The 16,029-nt window shown below is 43.0% G+C and overlaps 1 protein-coding gene across 3 annotated transcripts; it reads left to right on the plus strand.

The window, feature by feature from the left end:
• The first annotated feature begins 1,500 nt into the window (after window positions 1–1,500).
• ZDHHC4 (zinc finger DHHC-type palmitoyltransferase 4) lies at window positions 1,501–15,211 on the plus strand. Of its 3 annotated transcripts, none has more exons than XM_012532623.3 (8): window positions 1,501–1,607; window positions 2,070–2,237; window positions 2,899–3,022; window positions 4,415–4,488; window positions 4,989–5,167; window positions 7,322–7,447; window positions 9,178–9,422; window positions 14,871–15,211. In XM_012532623.3, exons 2-8 carry the CDS (start codon window positions 2,179–2,181, stop codon window positions 15,159–15,161), a joined length of 1,098 nt encoding a protein of 365 aa, XP_012388077.2. In that variant the 5' UTR covers window positions 1,501–1,607; window positions 2,070–2,178; the 3' UTR covers window positions 15,162–15,211. The 3 variants fall into 3 exon arrangements, with proteins under 3 accessions (XP_012388077.2, XP_033282743.2, XP_004268992.2); XM_033426852.2 differs by lacking the exon at window positions 1,501–1,607 and adding an exon at window positions 1,652–1,873; XM_004268944.3 differs by lacking the exon at window positions 1,501–1,607 and having other exon boundaries at window positions 2,095–2,263.
• The last annotated feature ends 818 nt before the right edge of the window (window positions 15,212–16,029 follow it).

The following is a 16,029-nucleotide window of genomic DNA, read 5'->3' on the forward strand; positions in this document are numbered from 1 at the left end:
ATTATGTATAAGATAATGCTATTTCGGTAAACAAAAAATTATAAATGTGTACGTACAATCTAGAATGTAAACTATGAAGTTCAGGGATTTTTCTGTTTTATTGCTATGTTCCCAGTGACTAAAATAGTGCCTGGCATATACTGTGTACTCAATACATATTTGTTTAATAAGTACATATGTATAAATGTATAAAAGAGTTGTGGAAGATACACACTAAATAAGTGATTAATCCTGCCGAGGGACTGAGATTTGGGAGGGGTGATGGTCAAGGGAGGTCTCTGGTTTTGTTTTGTATAGTTTGACTCTTTTACAAGGAGAACACAACATTGTATCACTTGCATAAATTTTAAGAAACGAAAGAAAAGCAGTCCAGTGCAAAATACCACAGGTAATCAAACGAAGATCAAAGTTAGGCTCAAATGAAACCATCCAGAGAAAAAAATGAATGGGGTTAAAACTAAAATTCGGCATTTATGAGTGAGGAAAGCTAATTAAAATACTTAACCACCGGCTCAGAATTAACCAGCAGGGTGAGGAGTCAACTGGAGACACTGATGAAGTCCAGCCACTCTGCATACGCGATGAGGCTCCATCCATAACCACAGTCCTCCCCGGTGGTATCACATTTTCTGATTTTGGGGTTTTGTTTTTCAACTCTGTGTCCACAAGTTCGTGAAGGCCTTTTACACAATGTATCAGAAAGTGCCCAGCTTGGTAAGTTTTTTAAGAAGGAAAAAAAAAAAAATTAAGAAGCTGTAAGCTGGGTAGGTAGCAAAGACCGCAAAAGAGAAGCGCTTTAATGCCAGCGTTTGGAGATCACAGACATTTCCCCTCAAAAGAAGGATAGGCCTGGCTCAGTTACAGACAAGTTTTCAGAGGCATCGAGAATAGACTGGTCTCAGCTGATTCAGAGGCGTTCAGGGTAAAAGGGACACCCCACAGGGGACTTGTCAATGCTATGTTTGGAAGCAGCTTTTCTCACTCCAGGTTCAACTATCATTAAACAGCCTTCCTTCTTATCCTCTAGGTTTGGAGTCAAATCAATCGTCATGCTCCCAGGGGCAGGATGTTCAGAGGTGTTCTGAGACAGCAGGAGCAAAGACACTGGGACGGTTCAGACATGTCCCAACGGTGTGATTGGCAGAAAGCAAAGCGAACTCTGTCCACCACTAAGACACAGGGTGTGAGCCCCTAGGTGTGCCTGCCCTGGGCCGCCCGGGGTCCCTGCTCGGCTGGGAGCCGAGCCATGACTGGGCTCTACCCAGGCCGGTGGGCGGCTCGGTCCGCTTCACAACAGCGGCGTCCTCGCCCGCACCAGGCCTGGGACAGTCTCTTTGTAAGATTTCTGGCAACGGCTCTATAAAGTTGGACCTCCCAGCCGTCAGACTTGACCACATTCTGGAGGAGTCAAGGCGGGAAGCGAAAGACTACTCCGAGGGTGCGGAACACGAGCCGCAGCTCCGCCCCACCGTCTGTCCGCACGCCCCTCCGCCGGAAGTCGGCCTAGCCGATGGCGTCGCGTGATGACGTCACGGATCCACCGGAAGCCTGGGGACGCGCTCTAGAGGCGCGGACCAGGTGCGGCTGGCGTTGGACTGGTCTCGGCGGTAAGTCCGCCTCCACTGGGCTGTTAGATACCCGGGCTGCCACAGGGCCCTTCGTCTCCCTGTTTGACTCGCCCTTCCCCTTTGTGTATGGAGCTGCAGCCCCACCTCCACCCCTCCCGGCGCACAGATCTTGTGCACCTCCCATGCCCCCAACCCCGGTTTCGGCTCCCGGGGAAAGCGCCGGCCAGGCCCACCCGCTGGGATCTTCGGACGGAGAGTAGCATCGGGAATGCTTTTCTGTTGGGTCCCCAGCGTGGGCTCCTCAGGTATAGGGATAAACACCGAGATCCAAGGCTCCCGGGTTATTTCTTCCCAATGAACTTTTTGTCTAGAAATCTTACAGCCCCGTACATCCTGCGGGGTCTCAACATCCCTTGACTTCCAAATTCTTTTACACAATGTATTCCGCCCCTGACTCCTAGCCTGTCATATTATGTGAGGGTTGAATTGATGTCTCCGCAGCCAGATCCAGCTTCCTAGAGGAGCCATGTCTCCTGCAGCTTTGGGTGCTACCTGTTGTGCCGGGCGCACGCCGCTGAACAAGAGGAGATGCCTTTTGGATTCTCCGTGAATGTTCGGAGGAGGAATGCCAGAGCTGCCGGCTGAAAACTATCCAAGCAAAAGAAATATGTAGGCTGGGGACCCTGAATCACTTCGTGAGAACTGCTGCTCTTTGTTCCTCTGTCTTATCTCGTGAGGATTTTCTAGTTTGGTTATCTTAATTGGAAGTTCTGCCCAGAACCATATCTGCCAAGGCCAATAGTAACCATTTCCAGTTTCTTAATACAGGCCTGTGTGTTGACTCTGGTCCCCCTGGGTGATCCCTGATTGTTGTGGTCACTGTCCTGGAGGGATCTTCATAGGACAGCATGCCTGATCCTGGCTGGGGCCCCCTGACTGCCTCTGGTGGATGCTTGTTCCAAGAGCAATGTCAGCAGATTCTTTTGGTTACCTTCATATCAGTGTCATTGTGAATATTTATATTCAGGGGAGTAAAAGACTGATTTATCGTTGTGGGAGGGAAGGGGGATGCATTTTGCATATTCTTCCCCACTTATTTTGGGATTTGCAGGCAGGAGATGCCACAAGGCAGACCACAGTGGTTTGATTAGGAAACTTTTGAAGGGTGACCAGGTGGGAAGCCCCACTGAGAGACAATTTGTGCTTGAAGGATGAAGAATCCTGCTTGGAGTCACTTAGGGAATTGGAGTCACTTAGGGAATTGATGTCTGAGAATATGTGTTGGACTATATCCCTCAGTAATAGTCACACTGCTTCTGTTCCTTTGTAGCCCCAGGATGGACTTTCTGGTTCTCTTCTTGTTCTACTTGGCTTTTATGCTGATTGGTGTTGTTACGATCTGCATCTGCTCGAAAACCCATTGCTTTAAAGGCCTGGTCAGAAGAGGAGCACAGGTAACAGTGATGGTTGGAGACCACGGGATTTTGGATACCACCAGTCTAAAAGGCTCACCAGTTTTCTGTCAGAACAAAAAAGAGATGCCGGGCTTCCCTGGTGGCGCAGTGGTTGAGAGTCCGCCTGCCGATGCAGGGGACGCGGGTTCGTGCCCCGGTCCGGGAAGATCCCACATGCCGCGGAGCGGCTGGGCCTGTGAGCCATGGCCGCTGAGCCTGCGCATCCGGAGCCTGTGCTCCGCAATGGGCGAGGCCACAACAGTGAGAGGCCCGCGTACCAAAAAAAAAAAAAAAGAGATGCCATTTTTTATTCGTTCGTTCACTTGTCCTTTCATTTATGGCACTTGCGGTATATTCGAAAGTCTCTCTCTTTCTGTTTTTGTTACTGTTGAAAGTAATCTTTTTTTAAAAAATTTATTTAATTTATTTATTTTCCTTTTTTTTGGGCTGTGTCGGGTCTTAGTTGCAGCACACAGGATCTTTGTTGAGGTATGCGGGATCTCTTCATTCCGGTGCTTGGGTTTCTCTCTCTAGTTGCGGCGCTCGGACTTCTCTCTAGTTGTGGTGCGCAGGTTTTCTCTCTCTAGTCGTGGCACGTGAGCTCCAGAGCATGTGGGCTCTGTAGTTTGCAGCACGCAGGCTCTCTCGTTGAGGCTCGTGTGCTCAGTAGTTGTGGCACGTGGGCATGTGGAATGTTAGTTCCCCGATCAGGTAATGAACCCGCATCCCCTGCATTGGAAGGTGGATTCTTTACCACTGGACCACCAGGGAAGTCCCAAAAGTAATCTTTTGATGATGCTTTAAGAGAAGATAGCATTCTCAAGGTTGGCTGTTTTTCTCTAGAGTTGATGCCTGTAGTTGGGCATGGATGTGAGCAGTGTCTGCCTGGAGGGGCCTGATGGGTGAAACTGGGGGTAGTGTGAGTAGAAAGCTGAACATCAGGCTGCCCACACTCCTCCAGGGATCAAAGTGAGCAGAATTGGGGTGAGCAGCCTTGGGAAGGGGTTGGCCTGGTGGGGGGACCTGGGCTAATGCTCCGTGGTCTGGAGGTGGACTCTGGAACCTAGGATTGAACCCAAGGCAGGGAAAGGCTACATTAACAGTTCACATCAGCATTACCTGATCCAGCCCCTCTGCTCACCTGTCTTTGCCTGAAGACCCCGACTTAGTGCCTTGTTTGGGGTCAGGATGGAAATGGAGGAGTTGACATCATAGGAAGGGCAGCTGAGGGAAGCCCTCCTCTTTATTCTCACTTAAATCTCTTCTCTGCTCACATGCAGAAACATGCCTTAATATCACCAATATTGCTGGCTGAAAGGGAAGCATCTAATTTGTTTAGGAGTGGGGAGAAAGAGAAATGAAACTGAACCTTTCTCTTTTCTTTTGTTTCAGATAATTTCGTATATAATTCCAGAATGCCTTCGGAGAGCCATGCTAAGATTGCTTCATTATCTCTTCCATACACGGTATTTATATTTCAGAGTTTAAGTATTATCTTCTTTTCTGTTTCGATTATTAACTGTTGCTGTCCTCTAGCTCTAGGAGGTTCCTTGTTTGTTTCCAGCATGATACAGGGAGGGATGCTGCAGGGATCAAGAGTCCTGGGTTCAGAACCTCTACTGACAGATAATCTGCCTTTTATCTCTGGGGTTTTGACATATCAAATTTTAAGTATCAATACTTAAAGAATGGGAAAGTATTGACGTGCGTTTCTGTAAAAAGAAATATATACTGATACTGAGACCTCAGTTCCCAACAAAGATGATGATGATAATAGATAACATTTATTGAGTACTTACTATGTGGTAGGCACTAGGTGAAATGTTCCACATGATTTCTAATGTAATTCTTACTGTTGTCTCAAACCCAAAGGAAGTGGTTGTCCGTTGGTTCACCTCCTGTAGTGTGGTGTGATTTTTTCACAGAGACGCCCCTGTGAACAAGTCATGTACCTGTGTCCTTTCAGAAACCACACCTTTGTTATCCTGCATCTCCTCTTGCAAGGAATGGTTTATACTGAATACACCTGGGAAATATTTGGCCTCTGTCAAGAGCTGGAGTTCTCCTTGAATTACCTTTTTCTGCCTTATCTGCTGCTGATTGTAAACCTGTTTTTTTTTGCCCTAAGTTGTGAAACAAACCCTGGTAAGTTGAGGCTCTTAGTATAGAAAATGGTGACAGATCAACTGTCTGTCTCACTGACAGTGCTACAAACAAGTAGTGATCCCTCCAAGGGCTTTGCAAAAAGTTTGCTATGTAGGGTTTGCATGATCTTTCAGTTTTGAATGTTTTCTAGTTTTATTTTTTTCTTCTTTGTCCCACAGATTATTTAGAACTATTTAAACATTATCATTTAATTGTGTTATATACAGAGCTTGCCGTCTATATGAAACTGTTTCTTTTAAAGTTGTTACTGATATTTGCATTATGCCCAGGCATGTGGTCAGTTTCTGTAAATGATCCTTGTGTTCCTGAAAAGAGTATTATATTTTCTAGTCCTTGGGCACAGGCAACGATATAAGTCCATTGGATCAAGATGTTAATTATGTTCAGATTTTTATATTCATACTAATATTTTTGTTTGATTACTGAGAGAGGTATGTGATCTCATTCTGTTGGTAGATTTGACAGATTTTTTCCTTCACATATTTTGAAGCTATTATATGTGTGTGTGTGTGTGTGTGTGTGTGTGTGTGTATAATAGATATATATACTCATATTAGATGTATTCAAGTTTAGAATTAGTATCATCTGTTGAATCTTTTTTCAAAATACAGTGAGCCTCTTTGTTACTAGTAATACTCTTTGCTCTCAAGTCTCCTTTGTCTGATACTCATATTTATTATTATACTGTTTTTAGAAATATACTTGCTAGGTATTTTTTTTTCCCATCCACTTATTTTAATAAATTAAATTTATTTATTTATTTATTTTAAATTTTTGGCTGCGTTGGGTCTTCATTGCTGTGCGCGGGCTTTCTCTAGTTACGGTGAGCAGGGCCTACTCTTCGCTGTGGTGCACAGGCTTCTCATTGCGGTGGCTTCTCTTGTTGCAGAGCACAGGCTCTAGCTGTGCAGGCTCAGTAGTTGTGGTGCACGGGCTTAGTAACTCCGCAGCATGTGGGATCTTCCCCCACCAGGGCTCGAACCCGTGTCTCCTGCGTTGGCAGGTGGCTTCTTAACCACTGCACCACCAGGGAAGTCTCCATTCCCTTATTTTAATCTTTTCTATCCTTGAAGGACCAAATGTCCATTAATTAATGAACAGATAAATAAAATGCGATATACCTGTTGGATGGAATGTTATTCAACCATAAGGAGGAATGAAGTACTTATACATCCTATAACATGGGTGGATCTTGGAAGCGTTATGCTCAATGAAAGAAGCCAGATACAAAAGACCACATATTGTATGATTCCATTTATATGAAGTATCCAAAAAAGGCAAATCCATAGAGACAGAAAATAGATTAGTGGTTGCCATGGGTTGTGGGATTAGAGAAATGGAGAATGACTGCTGAAAGGATTTCTTTTTGGGGTTGTGAAAATGTTCTAAAGTTGATTGTAGTGGTGGTCGTACAACTCTGTGACTATAAAAACCACTGAATGGGGGCTTCCCTGTGGGCGCAGTGGTTAAGAACCCGCCTGCCAATGCAGGGGACACGGGTTTGAGCCGTGGTCTGGGAAGACCCCACATGCCACGGAGAAACTAAGCCTGTGCGCCACAACTCCTGAGCCTGCATGCCACAACTCCTGAGCCTGCATGCCACAACTGCTGAGCCTCTGTGCCACATCTACTGAGCCTGCATGCCACAACTACTGAGCCCATGTGCCACAACTACTGAGCCCGCGCCCCACAACTACTGAGCCTGCGCGCCACAACTACTGAGCCCGCGTGCCACAACTACTGAGCCCGTGCGCCACAATTACTGAAGCCCACGTACCTAGAGCCTGTGCTCTGCTACAAGAGAAGCCACCACAATGAGAAGCCCATGCACCTCAACGAAGAGTAGCCCCTGCTCACGACAACTGGAGAAAGCCCGTGCGCAGCAATGAAGACCCAATGCAGCCAAAAATAAATAATAAATAAGTTAATTAATTTAAAAAAAACAACATTGGATGGTACACTTTAAATGGGTGAATTGGGTTTATGAACTATATCTCAAAGCTGTTAATTTAAAAAATAAATTATTTGGAATATTAAATACAGCAGTTTTAGTTGTGCTTTGCCAGGACAGATTGTGTGAACATCTGGTCCACTGTATTGCTCGAAACTGACACTTGTCCTTCCTTTTTTCAGGTACCATAACAAAAGCAAATGAATTACTCTTTCTTCAAGTTTATGAATTTGATGAAGGGATGTTCCCAAAGAACGTGAGGTGTTCTACTTGTGATTTAAGGAAACCAGCACGATCCAAGCACTGCAGTAAGTCTGGTTCTGGCCCCTCCAGCTCTGCCCTCGCACAGCAGACAAGTGGGCTTCATCTGTAAGGGAATGTTACATAAATCTAGAAGCAGGGCCATTTGACCTCCAGACATGAGGCGGCCTCTGTTGGTAGGGGATAGTTAGATAGTGGTTTCTTTGAGATGCCTAGAGGTGAGGTCTTGTGTTCTCCTGTAGTGGGTAACCTTCAGCTCTGGGCAAAACAGCCCTTCCTTTGCCACATGGCAGTGCTTGCTGCTCAAGAGATGTTTCTGTAGGATGTTGTGTTTGCAGACTTCAGTCCTGGCAGAGCCTACTCTTCTGGGCAGTGGCCAAGATTCTAGATTAGTGCTGTCCAACAAAAATATAATGTGAGCCACCGATGTGATTTAAAATTTTCTAGTAGCCATGTTGCAAAAGTAAAAATAAATGGGAAAAAATTTATTTTAATTATATGTCACTTAAGATATGTAAAATACCATTTTAACATGTAATCAGTATGAAAATATCATTCGTGGATTTTTTTATATTCTGTTTTCATACTAATTCCTTGCAATTCCGTGTTTTTTACATTTACAGTACATCTCAATCAATAGACACTAAATTTTTTTTTTTTTTTTTGTGGTACGCGAGCCTCTCACTGTTGTGGTCTTTCCCGCTGCGGAGCACAGGCTCCAGACGCGCAGACTCAGCAGCCATGGCTCACGGGCCCAGCTGCTCCACGGCATGTGGGATCTTCCCGGACCGGGGCACGAACCCGTGTCCCCTGCCTCAGCAGGCGGATTCTCAACCACTGCGCCACCAGGGAAGCCTGACACTAAATTTTTATTGGAAATTCTTGATCTGTATTTAGATTTCATAAAACTTACAGTAGAAAGAGCTGATTCACATACCGAAGCTATTCTAGACATTCTTAAAAGTTTTTCAATGACTGAATCAGTACCAAGACATCATTTTTCTTGGGACTTCCCTGGTGGCACAGTGGTTAAGAATCCGCCTGCCAATGCAGGGGATACAGGTTTGAGCCCTGGTCCAGAAAGATCCCACACACCGCAGAGCAGCTAAGCCCGTGTGCCACAACTACTGAAGCCCACACGCCTAGAGCCCATGCTCTGCAACAAGAGAAGCCATAGCAATGAGAAGCCCGCGCACCACAACGAAGAGTAGCCCCCACTCACCGCTGCTAGAGAAAGCCCGTGCACAGCAACGAAGACCCAACGCAGCCAAAATAAATAAACAAATAAATAAACCAGCATTTTTCTTTAATATCCATATCTATATTGACATAATGGTTCGTCTTTATCAGAAGAATTGATTTGACTTTAAAGCAAAAGCATCAGTTTTAAAATTATGTCTGTCCAAGTTAATAAGTTCACTAATTATCACTATAAGTTCACTAAAATTATGTCTGTCCAAGTTAATAAGTTCAGCATTATTCACATTGATCTCAAAGGAGCAATGCATAATTGAAAAACAACTGCGAATTTGTCAATATCAACAAAGTATTCTTTCAAGTTTCTCTTGTAGCCACATTTCGAGTGCTCATTCCTCACATGTGGCTACTGTATTGGCTACTGTATTGTCCCCTTCGGTTCTGAAAGCTTGGTGACAGCAGCTGCCATTGACACTGCCAGCTCATCCTGCTAGTGTCAGTGTGTGAAACTCTCAGTAGGAGTGCACGGTGTCATTATCAAGGATCAACGCAGGGTTGTGGCTCCCCCATTTCTGTGCAGGTGTGTGCAACCGGTGTGTGCACCGCTTTGACCATCACTGTGTGTGGGTGAACAACTGCATCGGGGCCTGGAACATCAGGTACTTCCTCTTCTACCTCTTGACATTGACGGCCTCGGCTACCACCATGGCTGTGGTGAGCACTGTGTTTCTAGTCCAGCTGGTGATGGTGTCGGACTTGTACCTGGAGACTTACATCAATGACTTTGGACACTTGCAGGTGGTTGACACTGTCTTTGTTGTTCAGGTAATTAATATTCAGGTAATTATGTTGTGGGCTGTATGTTTCTGACTTAAGGTTTAAAAATTGGAAAAAGGGCATCTGTTTTCTGAGTCAAAACGTGAAGGCATTCCTTTTTTAAAAAATTGATATATAATTTTTAAAAATCAGTATATAATTCACACACCATAAAATTCACCCTTTTAAAGTATACAGTTCAGTGGTTTTAATATATTCACAGAACCACATAACCATCACCGCAATCTAATTTCAGAACATCTCATCATCTGCAAAAGAAACTCTTATCTATTAGCAGTCACTCCCCATTCCCTTTTTCCCCAGACCCAGGCAGCCACCAGTTTACTTTCTGTCTTTATGGGTTTGCCTTTTCTGGTCATTTCACATAAATGGAATCATACAATATGTAGCCTTTTGAGCTGGTTTCTTTCACTTAGCATAATATGTTCAAAGCTCATTCATTTTGTAGCATGAATCAGTGCTTCATTCCTTTTTATGGCTAAATAACATTCTGTTGTAATCATTTGAGGAACCACCACACTGATTTCCAAAACATTTACATCATTTACATTCCCACCAGCAATCTATGAAGGTTCCAATTTCTCCACATTCTTAACAATACTTGTTATTATCTTTTTTTTTTATTATAGCCATATAGTGGGTATGAAGTGATACCTTACTGTGGTTTGATTTGCATTTACCCTAATGACTAATGATATTGAGCATCTTTTCATGTGCTTATTGGCCATTAGTATATCTTCTTTGGAGAAGAAAGTTTAAGGGAGAAGCAGCTCATTTTTATTTGGGTTGTCTTTTATTCTTGTGTTGCAAGAGTTCTTTTTTGTATTCTGGACACTTGACTCTTATCAGATACAGGATGTGCAAATATTTTCTCCCATTCTGTTGGTTGTCTTTTCACTTTTTTGATAGTTTTCTTTGAAGCACAGAAGTTTTAAATTTTTTTTTTTTAGAAGTTTTAAATTTTGATGTTCAATTTATTTTTTCTTTTGTTGCTTTTGCTGTAGTGTCATAGCTAAGAAATCATTGCTTAATCCAAGATCATGAAGATTTACACTTAAATATTCTTTAAAGTATTTTATAATTTTAGCTCTTACATTTAGGTCTTTAATCATTTTGAGTTAATTATTATTATTATTATTTTTTGCGGTACGCGGGCCTCTCACTGTTGTGGCCTCTCCTGTTGCGGAGCACAGGCTCCGGACACGCAGGCTCAGCGGCCATGGCTCACGGGCCCAGCCGCTCCGCGGCATGTGGGATCCTCCCGGACCGGGACACGAACCTGTGTCCCCTGCATCAGCAGGTGGACTCTCAACCACTGCGCCACCAGGGAAGCCCCAACTTTATTCTTTAGTTTGTGGATATCCAGTTGTTCCAGCATCATTTATTTATTTATTTATATTTTTGGCTGCGTTGGGCCTTCGTTGCTGCACATGGGCTTTCTCTATTTGCAGCAAGCGAGGGCTACTCTTTGTTGTGGTGCACAGGCTTCTCATTGCGCTGGCTTCTCGTTGCAGAGCATGGGCTCTAGGTGCACAAGCTTAGTTGCTCCATGGCATGTGGGATCTTCCCAGACCAGGGCTCGAACCCGTGTCCCCTGCGTTGGCAGGCAGACTCTTAACCACTGTGCCACCAGGGTAGTCCCCCAGCATCATTTATTGAAAAGACTATTCTTTGCCCATTAATTTACCATAATGTGAAAGTCAAAGCCATTCTTTAAAAACTCATTTGATTGCTAAAAGATTTCTATTTCATTTATGGGAAATGGCTTACGAGCAGTCTTTTTTTAGGTAACTGCCTAATTCTCCTTGAGTGTTTTTTTCCTTTTGTTTCAAAGAAAATAAAATGAGCAAGTGGGACGTATTAAATGAATGCAAGGTTGGTTCAATATTGGGAAATTGATTAGTATCTTATACAGCATTATTAAGTATTAGGAACAATGATATTATTTCTCTAGATGCTGAAAAGCCTGTCAAAAAATTCAATACCCATTATAATAAAAGCACTTAGAAAATAGGAATTGAAGGTTATTGTCTTAATATGATAAAATACACACATAGTCCTAAAGCCTGCATCTTTCTTTTTAACTCTTATTTTAAAATAATGATAGATTTACAGGAGGTTACAGGAATCCTGTGCACCCCTAAGCTCCTCTCCCCATGCCAGAATCCCTATGCAACCACAGCACAAAAGCAAGAAATTGACATTGGCACAGTCCACAGTGTCAGTTATATATGTGTTCGTTTGTGTTGTGTGTGTAGCTCTGTGCAGTTTGTCACATGTGTAGCTTTGCGTAATTGCCACCACAACTAAGGTGCTCTTCTGTCCATCACCACAGACTCCCTGTGTTATCCCTGATACCCACATCCTCCTCCCCACCTCCCTAATGCCCGGCCACCACTCATCTGTTTTCTGTCTTTGTTATTATGTTATTTATTGTTACATACATGGAATCCTACAGTAGCATTTTGTGATTGGTTTTTTTCACTCAGCACAGTTTCCTTGAGATTGATCCTAGTGGTTGCATGTATCAGTAGTTCATTCCTTCTTACTGCCGTATAGTTTTCCGTGGTGAGAATGGGTCACAGTTTGTTTAATGAGTTAGCCTTTGAATGACATTTGGGTAATTTCCAGTGTTTGGCTATCACTAATGAGGCTGCTATGAACATTGGTTTAGAAGCTGCTGTGTGAAAAGAAGTCTTCAGTGTGATTGTTGGGTTGTGTGGTAAGTCCATTTTAAGTTTTGAAAAGGAGAACCACACTGTTTTGCAGAGTGCTTGTACCTCTCTACATTCTCCTCCCCAGGGACGGGGGAGTAAGTGGTTTCTCTGCATCTTTGCCAGGTTTATCATTATCACTGATTTTCACTTCAGCTGTTCTCATAGGTATGTCATGATACCTCCTTGTTGTTTTAACCTTGAGTAGTTTTTATTCTCAAGTTTTTTCCCAATTATGTAAATTTGTAATCATACTGAAAAGTTAAAAGAATAACAGAGCGACTATCCATATACCTTCCACCTAGATTTTAAAATTGTTAACATTTTAATCTGTTTTCTTTCTATACGTGTGTATATATTTCTCCGTATTATTAGAAATAAGTTGGAGACGATGTTGCTTCACCCCTAAATACCTGAGCATGCATTTTTTCAGAATGTCAACATTCTCATACATATCTACAATTCTATTATCCCATGTAAGAAAAGTAATAATAAATCTATATACTCTCTAGTCCATAGTCAGATTTCCCCGTTGTTTCAAATATGTCTTTTATAGCTCTTCTACCTCCTTGAACCAGATTCCATTTTATAGTTATGCATTACATTTGAATATTATGTCCTTTTATTCTAAACTAATGCCCCTGCTTTTTTCATTAAATTGGCGTTCAGTAGTCTAGTTATCTTTTAAAGTGTCCCATGTTCTAGATTTTTCTTTTCCTAATTGTCATCTAATTTTTCTCTTTCTTTATATTAGTGTAAACTGGAAGTTAGTTCTAGAGCCTTGATTAGATTCAAGTTAAATGTTTTTGGCAAAAATGCTTCCTAGGTAGGGATGTGTATTTCATAGTGCGTCCCATCAGGTGACATAGGAGCAGTGAAGCCCAGGTTGATTCATTGGTTTACGGAGGTGACCACCAGTTCCCTCCACTCGTGAAGTGCATTTTCCCCTTTGCAATGGGTAATCTTGTGTATATGGTTTTGTTTTTGTATTTAGGACTTTCTTTAGGATACATTTCCAACAACATAAATACTGGGTCAAAGACTGACAACACTTATAAGTCTTCCGATATTTATATATGTTGTCAAATTGCTTTTTAAAACCTGTGGTTAGAGCAGTGTGTAAGTGTTCCTTTCACTGCATAAGAGCAGGCATTGATGATGCCTGGGATGGGAAGTGCTTCTAGTTTGACAGAATATGGTTTACCCTTTTTTACAAATTACATTTCTTTCATTACTTTTGATTACTTTCCTTGTCTGTCAGTCATTGGTATATCTTTTTTTGTGAATTCTGCCCTTTAATTGTTTACCTATTTGATATTAGAATAACTTTTGTTTTGAGGTCTTTGGATAATAATGGTAGTTCATTCTTGTTATATTTGCTTTCTGTTTGTGTGTCTCATTTTTGGTTGTTTAAAAAGCTTTAGACATTCTTCCTCATCCAATCTGTCTCTTTTCTTTGTAACTTCAGTTAGCAAGTCTCCCCCTTCGGGAGTTTTGATAAGTATCTACTTCTTTTCTGCTAACTTTCAAAAATATTGAACTTTTTCAGAATTATTTGTCTATCATAAAAACGAACTTATACAAATTCAAGTAGTCCAGAACTTTTAGGAGTCAGGGGATGTGGGAGAAATAAGTGAAGGTAGTTATTCCAGTTGAAAGATGAGTAAGTCCTGGGAATGTAACGTACAGCATGGTGACTGTAATTAACAATACTGTATTGTACATTTGAAAGTTGCCAGGAGAGTAGCTCATAAAGGTTCTCAACACACACACACAAATTGTAACTGTGAGGTGACAGATGTGTTAACTAACGTTATTGTAATCATTTCATTATATAATATATATAATCATTATGTTGTATATTACATGCACCTTAAACTTTCATAATGTTACATGCCAATTATATCTCTACAAAGCCGGGGGGGGGGGAGAAGAAAATTTAAAACATCTTGGACAAAAATAAAATATAAACTGGGAATTATTCCCCTCCTCTCCCAACAGTTTCATTCTCCAGAGACAACCACTTTTATAGTTTAGTGTACATTTCAGGCTTTTTCTCTATGTTTATTTATATGGCCATACACTTTCATGGAGTTAGTTTTGTTTTTACACAAATAGGATTCCATTGTGATTTTTGCATTTTGTCTTTCTTGTTGGGCAATACATTACCAACATCTTTTCCAAATTAGTACATAGACACTGACCTAATTTAAAGGCTCCTTGTTGTTCCATAGTATGACTATCCCAGAGTTTTACTCTTCCTCCTGGATGGACATTTAACTTGTTTCTTTTGGGAAGAGGGGCTATTAAAGTCAGTGCTACAGTGAATACCCTTGTACATGTATTTCTGTGGTCGTATTGTTTTCAGAGAGAGATTGATCTCTTCTGTCCGTCTGGACTTTATGTTGATGCATGAACTAAGAGCTACATTCATTTCTCTGTTTATTTTCTGAATAGCTAACTGGCATCATCTCCTGAGTGTCCTTCCCCTTTTCCTTCAATGCACACACTTAATTTATCCCATACGAAATTCTTCCTGGGAGGTTTGTCAGTGCTGTTTTTGGTTCTGATTTTGTGTTCAGTGGGTCAGATGTGTATGGAGGTGGGGGAGCTGGGAAGGCAGTTCTGAAGTGTATATGGACGTGACCATGGCCGGTGGTTCCTGACCCGGACTCGCGTCACAGCCTAGCTGCCTAACGTGCTGCTTCTTCTTTGCCCCCAGTACCTGTTCCTGACCTTCCCGAGGATTGTCTTCCTGTTGGGCTTTGTTGTGGTGCTGAGCTTCCTCCTGGGGAGCTACCTGTGCTTCTGTCTGTACCTGGCCGCTACCAACCAGACCACTAACGAGTGGTACAGAGGTGCCCGAGCCTGGTGCCAGCATTGCCCCCACGTGGCCTGGCCCCCGTCAGCAGAGCCCCAGGTTTACCGGAACATTCACTCCCGTGGGCTTTGGAGCAACCTTCGCGAGATCTTTCTACCTGCTGTTGCACATTATGAGAGAAAGAAAAAATAAGAATGGGAAGAGTGTTACTGCCTTTTAAATATAGTATATGTTTATTTATACATATGGATACTTTCTTCTTTTTTAAAAAATTTTTATTTATTTATTTGGTTGCGTTGGGTCTTCGTTACTGCACGTGGGCTTTGTCTAGTTGTGTCGAGCGGTGGCTTCTCTTATTGCAGAGCACGGGCTCTAGGCGCGCGGGCTTCAGTAGTTGCAGTCATGGGCTCTAGAGCGCAGGCTCAGTACTTGTGGCACACGGGCTTAGTTGCTCCGTGGCATGTGGGATCTTCCCGGACCAGGGCTCAAACCCGTGTCCCCTGCACTGGCAGGCGGATTCTTAACCACTGCACCACCAGGGAAGTCCTGGATACTTACTTTCTAAGCATTGGTTTATTTCTTTTTTCCCGGTTTCCACTGTGTTTATGAATTGGCTCTCAGTAGCTAAGGAAGGGAAGGGAAAACTAGTGTTTACTGAGTGCCTAAGCTTTGCCAGGTGCCATGCTAATAAACCCTGGGGCAGAAATACCCCTTGCTCATCCTCTGTTCATTCAGCCGGCTGGAGTGGAGCATCTCTAAAGTCCTGGTGCCAAGGGGCTCAAAGGTGAATTCCCAGAGGTTCCAGTTGACCTTGGTCTCCCACTGGGCTCCTGGACAGGAGGGGCCTTATGGCTGTGTCCCCTGATATGCAGGAGGGTCTCTGTGACTTGAAGTCTCAGCTGCACCCTCTTTAATGTCCTTTACATCTTTCCCTGGGAAAGGCCTTGGCTTTTTTCATCTCCTTGACCACACCCAGCATCCTCTCCTAGGCCCACCCTCAGGCCAGAATGGACCTTTTACAGAAGGCTCATTCCTGTGGCCTCTGGCCTGCCCTCCACTG

Source organism: Orcinus orca, chromosome 16 (assembly GCF_937001465.1).
Source record: "Orcinus orca chromosome 16, mOrcOrc1.1, whole genome shotgun sequence".
Taxonomy (NCBI): domain Eukaryota; kingdom Metazoa; phylum Chordata; class Mammalia; order Artiodactyla; family Delphinidae; genus Orcinus; species Orcinus orca.

Coding starts and splice junctions, on each gene's coding strand:
- ZDHHC4 (XM_012532623.3), top strand. CDS start 2,179: ATGTTCGGAGGAGGAATGCCAGAGCTGCCGGCTGAAAACTATCCAAGC. Junction 3,023..4,414: donor TGGTCAGAAGAGGAGCACAG/GTAACAGTGATG, acceptor CTTTTGTTTCAG/ATAATTTCGTATATAATTCC. Junction 4,489..4,988: donor CATTATCTCTTCCATACACG/GTATTTATATTT, acceptor GTGTCCTTTCAG/AAACCACACCTTTGTTATCC.